Genomic DNA, 14683 nt, shown 5'->3' on the forward strand with positions numbered 1-14683 from the left:
GAGAACATCTATGTGACTTGGGTTTGGCAATGAGTTTTTAGATACACCACCAAAAGCATGACCCATGAGAGGAAAACCTGACAACTGTACTTACAAAACACTTTTGCTCCATAAAAGGCACTTTGAAGAGAATGAAGGACAAGCCACAGATTGGGAAACAAAATCTGCAAATCGCAGATCTGATATAGGACTTGTATCCGCAACACTTAAAGTACAGGTAAGCTCAACAGTAAGGAAACAAGTACCCAATTTTTTAAATGGGCAAAAGATGTGAACAGACCCTGAAGCCATTTGTCTCACAGAAAGAAGATACACAGATGGCAAACGGACATGTGAGAAGAGGCTGAACAGCATGGTCACCGGGGAGAGGCCCGTTCACACCACGCAGGGCCCCACAGGCCCATTGCAGCAGCCCGAACGTGCGGACCCAGAAGGCCTCTGGCACCGGGGGATCCGCCACCCCAGGGACTCTCGTTATTTCGGGGTGGGAATGTGGACGGGGTGGCCCCTCTGAATAACAGTTTGGCGTTTCTGATAAAGGGAAACATAGGTTTGCCACGTGACGCAGACATGATACTCTCAGGTGTTACCCAAGTGAACCGAGAATTCATGTTTACACAAAAACTACATGCAAATGTTTACAGGACCTTTGTTCATAATCCCTAAAACTAGAAATACAGACGTGCCTCCACCAAACTGGTGCCTTCCCACGGTGGCACTGTTCAGAGAGAAAGGTGCAGGGATGCGACTCCCGCGGCCACACCATGGGTGGTAAACGCACTTTGCTAGTGAGAGTTTGGACCCCAGGGCTGCATCCTGTAGGATTCCTGCCTTCCGGCTCCCTGGGAGAAGTGGGGTACAGGGACCAAGCACAGGCCAGGGTATGGGGGCCAGTGGCCATGGTGCAGTATGTGCTCTGGGAGTTTGGGGGACAGGCCCGGTCTGTATAGAACCACGTGACAGATGATTACGTATTTGCCTTAGCCCACAGAACTGTCCACGCAAGAGTCTACCTTGAGTGTATACAAACTATCAAAAGAAGCTCAGAAGGACGGGGAGGGGTGCGGACTGGCAGAGTGCCGAGGGGAGAGAGGCAAGGCTGGCCTCAGTAAGTCTGCAAATGTTTAGGGTGAAAACTGTGAGGACAGGACCCGAGGAACTGTGCGTGAACGCCGGAGTCCCACTGGTGTCTCTCATGGGGCAGGGGAACAATTCTGAAATCACTTTTCTGTGCACTGGCGTTGAGCAAATAAATAAACTGTGGTGGATGGTGGGGCAGGATTTCTGACTGGCGAAGAGGAAGCTCCAGATGAGCAGGGAGGCGGGTGCATGCCCTGTGCACTGGATTGGGGTAAGAGGCGGCAGCGTGGGCACGAGTCTCCTTGCTGCACGCTCGCCCGCACCAGCACACAGAGCAAGGCCGCAGTGGGCACACGCACACACAGCCCAGTTCTGTCTGGTACCAGCGCCTGGGAGCAGCGGGCCCATAGCAACAGGCACTCCCGCCACTTGGGTCTGAGTTCCTAACACCACTCTCCAGTCAAAGGAACCAGGACCCTGGAGAAATGGCTGGTTCTAGGGCTGGGAAATGGGAGAGGAGCCTCAGCATCCTGTCATACCAGGAAGTAAGGCTCAAGGCACGAGGGACAGAGGCTGTCACAGGGACACATGCAGACAGAGCCACCGTGGACCAGGGCTGCACAATCTGACATCAGTGCTGGGCCAGCACCCAACGTGCAGCTAAATGAAGTGGATGAAACATGCGGGGAGGGGACACAAGTCTTCCTTACAGAGGGATTCCAAGTAGCCCACAGACATGTCCCCTTAGCGGAGATGAGGGGCAGTGGGGTGTGGCACTGTGTCCTCCCCTCCCTGGGGGGCCCAGACTCAATGACCGGCTCCCCAAGGACAGAGAGCGGGTGGGAAAGGTACACTTGGCAGGAGACCCCGGCAGGTGCACCCCAACCAGTGGTCCAGGTCAGCATCACCACGATGAGTCGTCAGGACTCAGCTACGCCTGGCCAGGGACGAGAAGGGCACCCCACCTCTGCGGATTCTTCCCAAACCTGTGGCCCGTCTAGTCCCCAGTAAACCCCAAACAAACCCAATTTGAGGGACGGCAGACCAAAGACATGAGCAGAGCTGCTCAACACTGTCAGGGTCATGAAAAGCCAGGGGAGTCCAGGCCGCAGGCCAGAGGGGACCCAGGAGACGAGAGGGCAGAGTGAAGCACAGTCCTGGGGGTCATGGAACAGGAAGGGGTGCCGGGGGAAAGGCTAAATGGTCAGGAGTCTGCAGTTTTCATTTTCTGAAGAAGTGAATGGTTCTTGAAAGCCCACTGTGTGTGGCTCACTGCACTACAGGAGGAAAACTGAGACCCTCTGCCCACAGTAGGAGGGACAAAGGGCCCAACAGCAGGAGCATTAGTGGCCTGTGGGCTACAGAGGGGCCAGGCTGGAAGCTCCTAAGGACTGGAGAGGACAGGGAAGCCAGGGTCAGAGGCCAGGGGTCAGGACAGGGCTGCACGCAGAGGGCCAGCTGGGAGGGTGGCAGTGTGCTCACAGGCCGACTGTGCTCCCCATACCCAGGGGCAGGGCTGCCTTTGTCCACAGGGTACCCACCCAGCCCAGCCTGTCTCCTCCGTGGCACAGGCTGCAAGCCAGAACCGCAGGCTCTTGCACACAGCGACCCAACTAGCGATGGTTGAACAGAGGGATGTCCTTCCACCTGGACCACAGCTCACACTCTGATGCCATGAAGCCAAATGGAATCAGGTCTCACCAATTAAATAGCTTCAAAAAGTCATTCCGAGGCAAGAATCATAGGAGACTTCCTGCTTTATCAGGAAAAGATGAAGATCGATTGGATTTAAATGTCAAAGAAAAACAACCACTTCAGAGTCCACTCCTGTGACAGAAATGGCTAAGTAGAAAGAAGAAACAAAAATATCCCATAGCATCTCAAAGCCACGCCAAGCAACCAAACTTCAAAAAGCTCAGTGAGCCCCCCAACCCCACCCAGGATATGGGGACACTCAGCTCCTAGAAGAGGTGACCAGTTCACCAGATATGCATTACGAGGCTGTCTGCAAAATTTAAAAAGAAAAAAGAAAAAGACTAGTTTCTCTCCCTTTCAGGTAAATAGTTATAAAATTAAAAGAGAATCATTCCAAGATGCATGGGGTTTCTACCAACTGCGGCTAAACTCTGGGCGTTGGTAATAAGCTCCGGTGCGCTTTGTTTAAAGCATGTGCTACAGACAGGTCAGAGGTGGGGCGGTGTTGCTCGCCTTTAAAGAACTGGAAGCATTTTACAGAGAAGCTTGTCAAACCAAGCAGAGCATTTCATTAGAATGTGAGAGGCCTGGAGGCGAGCACAGGCGGACTTCCCACGAGACCTCCGCACCGCGGGGAGCTCGGAACAACGGGAGCCAACGGGATTCGAGTCCTTCTGGGTCCCGTTTTTCCTCACATTTCCCAAAGAGCAGCTAAGGCCTGGGCCACGCGGTCCCGGTGCCGGACTCCCCTGGGGAGGGCTCGGATTCCCTCCCAGCACCGGGACGGCGACCGCGGTGGCGGGTGGCGGGTGGGAAGCAGCGGGCGGGGCGAGAGCCCGGGACACACGGGGCTCGCGCGGGCGGCTCCGCGGTGAACACGGGGCCTCTCGGGCGCACGGGAAGCCAGCCAGGCCCGGGACTGGGGTTGGGCTGAAGCCAGCCTTGCGGGTCTCCTAGGTGGGACTTCAAAAGAAATGCTCCCCGGGCTGCAGGGGACAGCGGGGAACCGGTGAGGTGGCCAACCCGGCCTCTGTGCCCGGACCCCGGCGGCGGGCCCCACGGGGCAGGGGTGGGCCTCACGGTCCGGGAGGGGCCCGCCTTCTCCATCAGACCCTCACTGGCTTTGTGAAGCGGCTTTTTGGGCCCCGCCCGGCTGGGAAGCACGGCAGGCCAGTGGTCCCCCAGTGGGGCGCGCTGGGGCCACTGGGGCCTTCGGACAGACCCAGGCCTCGCGCCAGCTGGGTGGGGCCGGGGGACCTCGTGCAGAGCTAGGGCGTTGTCTGGGGACAGAGGCCCCTGAGGAAGAGCCGGGGGGGCCCTGCGCAGGCTCGCCTTAAATAGCGAGGACGCAGAGCAGGACCGCAGGCTCCAGAGACTCTAAAAGCTTCCAGGGTTTAGAATAGGTCACCGCGGTACTGTCACGTGAAAAGAAGTATTTATTTGGTCTCCGTCCTGGATCCTGGCACGGAGCTCCTAAAGCCCCGGGGATTCACTGACTGGGCCAGGGGGGATACTGCTACTTCTCACAACAGCCCCTTTCCGCCCTGCCTGGGTTTCCACTAGGGGGTGACTCTGGGTGGGTGGGGGAACCGGCCACGCGATTAGGGGGCTGGGCCTTCCAGCCCCACCCCAACCTCCGGGGTTGGGCAGGGGACCAGAGGGGCTGATCCCAAGGACCAATGACTTAACCAGCCGTGCCTGTGTCAACGACACCCCGAATGAGGCAGGGGGCTTCCGGGCTGGTGCACGTAGAGGTGCTGCGAAGGGCCCGGGGGCCCCACATCCCTTCCCCATAAACCTGCCCGGGGCGTCTCTGCATCTGCTGTTCCCGGGTCGGATCCTTTATGACGAACCAGTTAACAGTATTTCCCTGAGTTCTGTGGGCCCCCCTAGGGAACTGCGGAACCCGAGGAGGGGGCCGTGGGAACCCCACTCTATAGCTGATGGCTCGGAAGCACGACTGACCGCCAGGACCTGTGGCTGTGTGTGAGGTGGGGGTGTCCGGGGGACTGAGCCCCCAGCCCGGGGCCTGCGCTAATGCTGGGCAGCAGACGTCAGAGTGGTTTGTGAAGGAAGAATCCCACACATCTGTTGTCAGAAGTGTGTGAGGAAAAGATAAGAAAGCATGTCTCTCAGTCACCTAGAAGGAGCAGGAGTCGGGCTGTGGAGACTCGTCAGCCTGCAAAGTTCCGAGGAAAACGGCTTTGATGGGGACTCGAAGACCCACGCAAACGAAGAATGTCCGTGAGGGGAGGACGGAAAGGTCACCTTCTCCATATCCTTTCTTGATAAGTTGTCTAGGGACACATTCCAGCAAAAAGGGGGCATAAATTTAAAAAATGAGAGCACACGAGACCCGAGGAATTATGAATACAACCCAAGAGAGAACCCGAGGGCCTGGCAGGGGCAGGCTGGGCTGAGGGGGGAAGGGAAGAGAAGGCGGTGACAACAGCAATGACACAGGCCATCTGCAAAATGTCAAGGATGTTTTATGGAGCAGGAGATGCCCCCCCACCCTGCCCAGGACAAAGGTGTAAATAAACACTGTCCCTGGCTGCACGCTCGCAGGTGGATGGACGGACAGGCATGCTCACAACGCTGTGGTGAGAAGCCTACTGAATGCAGGGGCAGAGGAGGCACGGGGAGGGTCCACCGTTCAGCCCTGGGTCGGCAGGCAGTGGTCCGCAGAGTCCGGTGAGATGTGCGGAGAGCCCCATGGCATAGTGGAAACCCTGGGACTTGGGAGAGCTCCACTTCCCAGGGAGAGGCGGAGCCCTCTAGGGGCACAGCCCTGCCAGGCGACTGCCCGCTTGCCCCAGGCCGTCTCATTCAGACAACTGGAAACCGCAGACTACCCCAAACAGAGACAACATAGAAAACATGCGTCTGTCAAAGCAAACCATTCTGTGCTCAGCACTAGGCTTAAAATATCTGCTCGACTCAGTGGCTCAAAAATGTTCCGCTCTGACTTGAACAGAGAATCCCCACGGAGATGAAAGGCGGTGCTCACGTGAGCGCCACGGCCTGTGCGGGAGCCGAGCTCGCTGCACACCAAGCCACTGGGGCTTCTCCCCCTCACAGGCTCCTTTTAAAGCCTATTACAGCCTCACAGATGAACTCTGTCTTGACTTCATCTTTTGCTGAGTGACAGCCCAAACGTTTAAATGACTATTTCATCTGTGAAGGATAAAATAATGAAGGCAAGAACTATTTTTATGCACCTTTCAAAGGGGGGACAGGGAGGTTTGCTGGAAGCTGCTGTGGGCAATCCCGTGGCAAACAGAGTCCCTCCAGAAAGCCCAGTTATCACGGGGTGAAACCCGGCCTGGCCCTCCTGGGGTGCGGCTGCCCCCCCCCCCCGCTGTCCCCCCAGGGTTTGCCGGTGGGTTGCTGCCCAGAGTTGCGTTTCCAACCCTACCTTCCACCGCCAAGGAAGAGCTTGAGAAATGAAGCCAAGCTGGTGGGTGCCCACAGCTTACAGGCACCCCCTGTGGAGTCCTCCAGAAGGGGGACTGCCCACCACCAGGCATCTCAGCCTGGGACTCTCCCATCCCCACTGGGGTCCCCACTCCCCAGTTTGTTTGAGAATCTGAATTTAGTTTTTGTCACACTGCAGGGTGGGCCCATGAAGCACATGTGTCCCCCTCTGCACCCACAAAAGAGGGCGTTTGTGCCCTTCTGGTGTGAGGCCGGGCGTCCAGGCCTGGAGGTTTTGCCTTGGGCTGCGAAGACGCTGCGGTGGCCTGAGCAGTTCAGAGCCTGGCCAAAGCTGGACACCGGCAAGGACCTGCAGGTGAGGGGGGACGAGGCGCAGGCCGCGCCTGCTGCGCCGCTCGGGGCGGGAGAGGCGGGCATCAAGGCCTCGCAGGGCAGCCTGCCCTGAGCTCCCGACAGAGAAACGTTATCCAGGCGGGAGGCGGGGGCTGCTCCATTATCCCGCCTGGGGGTACTGCCCCTGGGCTCGGCTTGTGCACAGGGCCGTGGCCCTCCATGGCCGGCATCTGGGGTCCGGCTCTCGGGGGAGAAGGGGGGACAGCCCGGCTCCTGGGGGCAGGGCCTGGCTCCTGGGGGGATAGCCTGGCTCCTGGGGGAGCCCTGCTCCTGGGGGGGGCCTGGTTCCTGGGGGGACAGCCCGGTTCCTGGGGGGGCCCGGTTCCTGGGGGCATAGCCCAGTTCCTGGGGAGACAGCCCGGCTTCTGGGGGGGCCCTGCTCATGGGGGGAAGCCTGCTCCTGGGGGGGCCCGGTTCCTGGGGGGACAGCCCGGTTCCTGAGGGTACAGCCCGGTTCCTGAGGGTACAGCCCGGCTCCTGGGGGGACAGCCCGGCTCCTGGGGGGAGGGCCCGGCTCCTGGGGGGAAGCCTGCTCCTGGGGGGACGGCCCGGCTCCTGGGGGGACGGCCCGGCTCCTGGGGGGAGGGCCCGGTTCCTGGGGGGACAGCCCGGCTCCTGGGGGGACAGCCCGGCTCCTGGGGGGGCCCTGCTCCTGGGGGGAAGCCTGCTCCTGGAGGGACGGCCCGGCTCCTGGGGGGACGGCCCGGCTCCTGGGGGGAGGGCCCGGCTCCTGGGGGGGACCCTGCTCCTGGGGGGACGGCCCGGCTCCTGGGGGGACGGCCCGGCTCCTGGGGGGAGGGCCCGGCTCCTGGGGGGGGTCCGGCTCCTCGGGGAGGGGACCCGGCTTTAGTCGCCAGGCTGCGACGGCGCGCAAAGGGGCGCAGGCGCCACGCCTCCCAGGGCGCTCACCCCACACGTACCCGGCTGGCAGGGGGCGCGCGGAGCGGAGGGCCCGGGACTCACAGTAAACGAAAGCGAGGGCCTTCAGGATCACGACCCTGGTCAGCCAGAAGGTGCCCGCGCGGAGGCGGGCCGGGCGGCCCGCGGGGTCACGCCCGGGGCTTGACGGCGCCCCAGGTCCCGGGTCCCCCGCCTTCCGCCGCCTCCGCGGCTCCCCGGGCGCCGCCATCAGAGGGCCGCGGGGCGCAAGCGCGGCCAGCGTCGTGCGCCCCGCCCACAGCAGGGAGGCCCCGCCCGTTCCGGGACCGGGCGCGCGCGCGCCCCCCGCAGGCCGCACGGGGCGCTGCAGCAGCGAGCCACGGGGCGAGGAGGGTGCGCGTCGCTCCACCCGGACGGCGCCCACCGCCCACCCACTCCCCCACGCACTCATTCACCACGTCAGCCACCGTTGCAGACGCCCCGGACGCGTCCCCCAACCTGGGCGCCTGCCCTCAGGGACCCTCACTCCCGGTGGAAGTGGAGACGCAGTGTGCGGAGGCCATTGGGGGGCTTGTGCCCGCCCAGGACCAGCGTGGGCCTGGTCAGCGTCCAGGGTGGCCGGAACGCGGGCAGCAGAGAACCTGGTGGGCACTGCCCTCCCACTGCGCGTCCCTAGCTGAAAGGTCTGAGCAGCGGCTTCACCCCAGGCCTCCTGGCTGCCGCCGTCCACACAGGGTGTGTGGCCAGGTGCCTCACAGCGCCTCCTCCAGGACGCCTCCCCTCCACTGCCTGCGGAGGACGCTGGGGTGGCGGTCGCACAGCTAGCACGTGGCGGTGCAGGCGGTGTCTGGGCCCTGAAGTTCAGCCAGACCCCGCAGCGGCCTTTCCCTCCCCTCCTCCAACAAGCCTCACGGTCTTGGCACAGGGCAGCAGAGCCCCTCAGGCAGTGGACTCCAGCCACTGGGGACGGTGGTGCCATGAGGACTCGGAGGAGGGAAGAACTTCCTGGCCCAAGACCAAGGCAGTACCCCCGTGAGGACACCAGCAATTCCACATGCTGAGGACAGACCAGCCCAGGCACTGCCCAGGGCAGGTGGCTCCAGGCAGGAAGAATCTTGAGGCCTTCCTTGGAGGACAGAAGGGTTATGCAGGAGAATAGGAATTAGTCTTAGAGATTATTGGAAACACTGTGAGGCAATTGGAAGCAAATCATTGAGGTAGCTGTGGGTTTTTATTATCCATTTGTCAAAACTCTTTACATAGGAAAGATCCTGTTCGTGTGTGTGTGTGTGTGTGTGTGTGTGTGTGTATACTGCGAATGTTCATCCTTTTTGTTTTTACATCTTGTTCCTAGTGTTTTGACATGTAAATTATCAATATTTGTGTGGTCAAATAACAGTCTTGTTTGTTTAAATATACCTTCGCCATCTGTAGCATGAGCTCCATGAGGACGGGGACTGGCTCTGAACACAGGATCCCCAGATCTAGGCCAGACCAGCACTTCTGGTGCTCCTCTCCAGCCCCCAGCTGCCCTCCTCCCCACTGCTGGGTAATAGGATGTATGTACATCATATACAAGTTCCCTTTTTTTTTTTTTGCCACGAAAAACCCTCCCTTTGGAGCCCAACTGTGAAGTGGGACCTGTAAAAGATTTGCTAAGGGGTGTGTGTGTGTGCGAACATCTTCCTCATCTCGGTGAGCCCCAGCAAGGAAGCACGGGCCTGAGGGCTCACAGCCTTGGGACGGGAGGGCCAGCAAGCCTTGGCTCGGGGGCTGCTTCCAGGCCCTTCCATGCACCCCTCAACATGCACCTCTCCCCACTGTCGTCTGGGCACCACAGTTGGGATGGGCCAGCACAGCCGACTGGGGAGAGCTGGGCAAAGCCAGCACCCTCAGCGCCAGCCGGCTCATGCTTCCCCAGGACCTCAGGACCCCCAGATGTGGGAGCTGCTCAGGGGACCGGAGGTGAGGAAGGACAGCTCTGCCATCAGGTGTGACCCTGGACGCTACTTTTCAGGTGCGGACAGTCATCACAAAGGGCTCTTTGTCCTCAGCTTCCCCTGGCTGGGCTGCATTGTTCTGCCCAAAGGCACAATGGGGCATTGTGCAGAGCAGAAAGGGCCCTTGTCCGGCTGGTGCTCCCTCTCCCGGTTTGCCCAGGGTGGGCAAGGCCATCAGAGAGATCTGCTGGGAGCTCATGTTCTCGTGTTTCCTGTGGGACCCAGCTTCCTCCCCATACACAACGGTCTAGAGCCTGCACGGAGGTGGATCTCACCGAGCAGGGCCTGGCGAGGGCAGGCGGGTCAGCGGCTCCATTCTTGCCCATTTCAGCCTGAATTTAATCGGAAGTTGCGGGTATAATACCAGGCCATGAAAAGGAGCGAGGTGCTGACACACACTACAACACGGATGAACCATGAAAACGTGATGCTCAGCAAGAGGATCCAGACACAAGGCCATATGTTGTGTGACTGCATTTACATGAAATGTCCAGAACACACAAATCTAGACACAGAAAATAGATCAGTGGTCCCCACGGCTGGGGGCAGGGACAGGAAATTGTTAACAGGCATGTGAGGACAATGTCCTAGGACTAGACAGAGGTGATCACATAGCACTGTGAATGTACTACATGCCACTGAATTTACTTAACATTATCATTGGAAAGGCCTAATTTTATGCTGTGTGAATTTTGCCTTAATTTAAAAAGACTTAAGAGAATCCTGGCCTGGAGTTGTTTCAGAATTGCCCAGGTGGTGAGACAGGGACCATGGGTGTAGTCAGAGTAGGGTGAGGGCCTCCGGAGAATAAGCAGAGCAAGATAATGAGTCAGAACAATGTAGCAATGTGCAAAGAGGACCCTGTTGAAACTCTGTGATAAGCATTATGCAAAGTCAGAGTCACACTAATTCTCTAGGGTAAAGATACCAGACTAGGAATATAGACATCTTCAGTGAGATCAGTTAAAACTCAAAAGGCCAGCAGCAACTTAGCCTGGAATGTTTGAGTGTTCTGCAGATAAAGAAAAGTGTCTCAGCATAACCTGTGACTTCACTGTAAAATTTACCTTAGCCTGCTAAAAGGCCCAGCTTATTCTAACCGTACCTATGTGCTATATTTCCTTCTCTGACCCTAACCAAGTAATCTGCAACCTAGGAAAAAGACTAATTTAGTAAGCAAACCCAACTATAAACAGCCCAAGAAGTTAAGAAGTAAGATTCTTAACTTCAGCAAACAGGCAACAACCCAGCCCACCTTGGGGGCAGGGTAGGTAGTCCTAGCTGACGTGCTCCCAGAGGGAAACTGCTACCTTGAGAAAGAATCAGAGCAGAAAATTTCTTGTTACTCATCAAGAATGAGCATTCTGAGACCACTCAACAAGTCTGCACCCCTAGCCCTTTACCCTCATTCCTGAAAATCCTCAACCTCAAATAAAACCCCTAGACAATGAGCCAACCACGGACTCTCCTGTCCCCTCCTTGCGTGAGCCGGGAGCTCTGTCCTCTCACATTATCTCTAAATAAAAGCCTGTACCTTGCTCTGCTGCCTTGAGTGCTTGTGAAGCTCATTCTTTGGCTCCGTGAACAAGAACCCCGGCACCAGTGGCGCTGCTTTTCCTGGTCAGAGTAGCTCATGTCACTGACCCCAGACTTACCTCTGTGCCTGTATTAGAGCATCTAACAGTTTTGAAGTAATATTTAGAATGGGTACGGTTTATGCCCCAAAGAGGTGGTCCACTTAAATGCAAATGAAATCTGTTTGGCGAACCTGAGCCAGCTGCAGGGCCGGAGCCTGGTACTGGACAGGCGCCAGGACGCTCTCCTCACCCTGAGGCCCGGGCCTGCAGACCACGGGCAGGCAGGACTCCCCGGGCAGTCTCTCACCAGCACATGTGCCTGGGGTCTGGTTATAGGAGGCCCTGCTGGACTGAGCCAGAGAGAGTGAGCAGTAGAAGAGGGGAGGACAGAAAAGGGGGGTCACTTTGCGAGCGGACACGTCAGAGACCCAAGACGGGCCCGTACACCCCCAGAGCCCAGGCGCACAAGCCCACCGCTGGCGGCGCCCCCAGCAGCTGTGGGACGGCTTCACAGAGGAATGAGCCCCATGTCTGCACCTCGTGCAGCTGTCCCTGGGCACCTGGGCCTGGCAGTCCCTGCCACATCAGGGCAACTGTTCCCGCCGTGCATCTGCAGCTGTCTCTGGCACCCCAAGAACCAGCCTGGCCCCAAATCTAATCGTGCGCCCTTCATTTACACAATTTTTCATGTCTTGACATCTATTGATGGCAGGGGGTGGGGGGGAGCCAAGACCCTCTGACGCTAACATCTGTCACTTTCCTCTGGAGGGGTGGTCATTTTGGGTCAGTCCCACCCTGACTGTCCAGTGGCCAAAGCCCCCGGGGGAGGCTGGCAGGTGCAGGTGGGGGTGGGCGAGCAGGTGCTAGGCCATTTGCTGGGTTTCTGACTCACAGACGGCTGTTCTGCCTGGCTCGCCCGTCTCTTCTCCCAGCACCCTGGGCTCTGGCCCATGAGCACTACCACGCCTGCACCCCAGAGGATGTGTGGCCCTTTGTGGCCCCACACACTGGCAGAGTAAAAAGTGGAAACCCCAGTGCAGTGGCATTCTCTGGCTGTAGAATCCTACGGGGAAAAAGAAAGTGGTGCCATGTTTTTTCCTCTTAGAATCCTATGTTCTGAACTGGAACTCTTTGGACCTGCCCAGCCAGGGTCACAGGAGGTCTGCAGGCTGAATTCTGCTCACAGAGCTGTCAGGTACCCAGACGCTCAGTAACGCTGTGTAACAAACAGCCCCAAAGCTGCAGGGTGTGCCAACAGCAGGGTGCTCCTCAGAGATGGGCTTGGGCGTGTATCTGCGGTCAGCTGAGGCCCAGGGGCCACAGGGCTCTGGCAGCTGCTGGGATGGCTGGGGCCTCCCTCCTGCACCTATTGTTGCCCCCGCCTTATGGCCTCCCTCTCCCACAGCGGCTGCCACATTCCCCGCAAGGTCTGGCACCTGAAGGCACCTGCACCCAAGGCCCTGGACATGACCCGAACCTCTTATTTCACAAGCTGGGGCGGGAGCTGCTGCTTGGCAGTGTCCATCCCCAGGGTGTCCCCCTGACTCTTGCCCGGGGATTAAAGCAGAGAGCTTATGGGTTCTCCTCACGGGCATGCCCACGTGGGCCGGCAGCAGGAGGCAAGCTCTTCAAGTCACTAGCTCGGGGTGATGGTGAGATCACAAACTCAGAAAACACAGTGACTGGCAGGCGTGAGCTACCGCACACAGGGCGTCCTCTAGGCAGCAACTCTGGCAAGGTTCCTGGTGACCCCACAGGACAGACGGGCACTCCAGCCCCCCCTGCTGTCCACAGAAACCCCACAGCTCACCCTCATTCAAAGGCCCCAGAGGACGGCATCAGGTCCCATGACCTCAAACACCCTTTCCAGAACTCTAATGCCTTCTTGGGGGATGTCACGACCCCTACCCAGTCCATTCCAGCCCCAGTGGCAGGAGGCCAGCACACGCCCCAGCTGGCAGCCACTCCAAGGTGCCTGGCACACACTGAGTGCTGTGTCGGCGTGAGCTCCGGGACCTGCCCCTGCACCCACACGGCGGCCCAGCAAGGCTTGCTCTGCTTCGGGCCATTGTGCACGGTGCTGGGGGTCCTCAGCAATGTGCTCACCACCCCTTCAAAACCTGCTCAGTGCCAGTTAGAGGAGAGCTTGGTCTCTGGTTAGAAATTGGAGAGGGAGCAATGGACCCCAGATACGGGCCCGGTCCACCTGCCCTGCAGCCCCACTACCTCCTCTGATGACCGGCCACAGGCGCATCTGGAAGAAGAGGATCCTGCTCACACTCCACCGAGGAGCCGGTTTCTTCTCCAACTGATACGGGAGGTGACTGAGTGGGAACCACTTGTGTGAGCAGCAAAGTTGGCCCATACCCCACGGTCCTTGGGTGCAGAGCAGGTGCTGGTGGGTCCCATCTGCCCCAGAAGGGAGGGGGCGCTAGGTTTGCAGCCCAGCCCAGGAGTTTGGGGTCTGCACTGCCCCACCTGCTCCCAGGGCCCAGAAAATGGATTTTCTGAAGAGAGAGTACTCCACACGTCCTGGCTTCCCTCCTGCATGGGGCTTTGCTGGCTCTGCGAAGCCATGTGCACAGCCTGGGGCTCAGGGGATGGTGGAGGCAGAGGTCTCGGGGGCTGCAGTCTGGAATGAAGAGGCCTGCAGAGGAGCAAGGGTCTGCGTGGGCCTGGGGACTGTGGTCCAGGAGCCTGGCGTCATATGAACCCCATGCTTACAACTTGAGGTTACTGGCCCACAGCACGGCACAGAAGAGACCCCAGTGGACTCGGCTTCCCCCTAGAACAAGCTGCTGGTGCCTGGCCTGGCCTCTCTGGTGCTCGCCTCTGCCCAGGGACAGCTGCATGCTGGGACCCCCGGGACCCTGCCTGCCTGCAGAAGCACCCTCTGCCTGCCGCCATACAAGACATGCTGAGACCTAAAGGCTGCGCCCAGGCCCACGGATGGAGACGAGACGGATGGACACAGCCGGAGGCTCGGGGACCACGATCAGCAGGGGCTGAGGCAGAGAGCACAGCTGTTCCCATCACATCTGCGCAGCACATGTCCCTGGTGCACAGCGTCCCTGGGCTCATCTCTCTGGGTGAAGCGTTGTCCTCTCCCCAAGCCCTTCTGAAGAATGCCCACATAGGGGGGTCTCACCGCACTCAGCGGTCACCCCCACGCTGTACGGGTTTATCGGGAGGCCTCAGAGCCGGGGAGCAGGTGCAGAGGAACGGTCTGGTGCAACGTCACCTCTACCTGGAGGCACCCAAGGATACACCAGCTTGGAGTGGTGACACGGCTGCGGGGGCAGCTTGGTCCAGAACACCCTGGTTCTGAGGGCAGAGGGGGTCCAGGTGTGGTCTTCCCACCCTCCTCAGGCAGAAAGGATGAAGAATGACCAGCTCCCAAGTTGAGTTCAGCTTGGCTGAAGAACAGGCTTCCACCCAAACCAGAACGGCCATGCCAGCTGGCAAACTGTCAGGGAGGGTGGTCTCGGCAAGAATCTTGGCCCAGAGCCCTGAAGTCTGTTTCAGGGGGATGCTGGACTCCTGGTGCCCTTGTGAGCCCCTTGCCTGTCTCTATGGGGACCCAGGGGCAGGATGAGGCTGTCTTTAGAACCACTAGCTTAT

At 59.1% G+C, this 14683-nt stretch overlaps 1 protein-coding gene across 4 annotated transcripts in view; it reads right to left on the reverse strand.

Moving 5' to 3' along the window:
• The window catches only part of LMF1 (lipase maturation factor 1), a 69850-nt gene extending 62086 nt beyond the window's left edge, over positions 1 to 7764 (reverse strand). For all 4 annotated transcript variants that reach the window (XM_057487769.1, XM_036915825.2, XM_057487768.1 and 1 more), the window contains exon 1: positions 7570 to 7764. In XM_057487769.1, coding sequence (XP_057343752.1) covers positions 7570 to 7735 — 166 coding nt within the window. In that variant the 5' untranslated portion in view covers positions 7736 to 7764. The remainder of the gene's footprint in view (positions 1 to 7569) is intronic.
• Between the last annotated feature and the right edge of the window lie 6919 nt (positions 7765 to 14683).

This window comes from Manis pentadactyla, chromosome 10 (genome assembly GCF_030020395.1).
Source record: "Manis pentadactyla isolate mManPen7 chromosome 10, mManPen7.hap1, whole genome shotgun sequence".
Lineage (NCBI taxonomy): Eukaryota > Metazoa > Chordata > Mammalia > Pholidota > Manidae > Manis > Manis pentadactyla.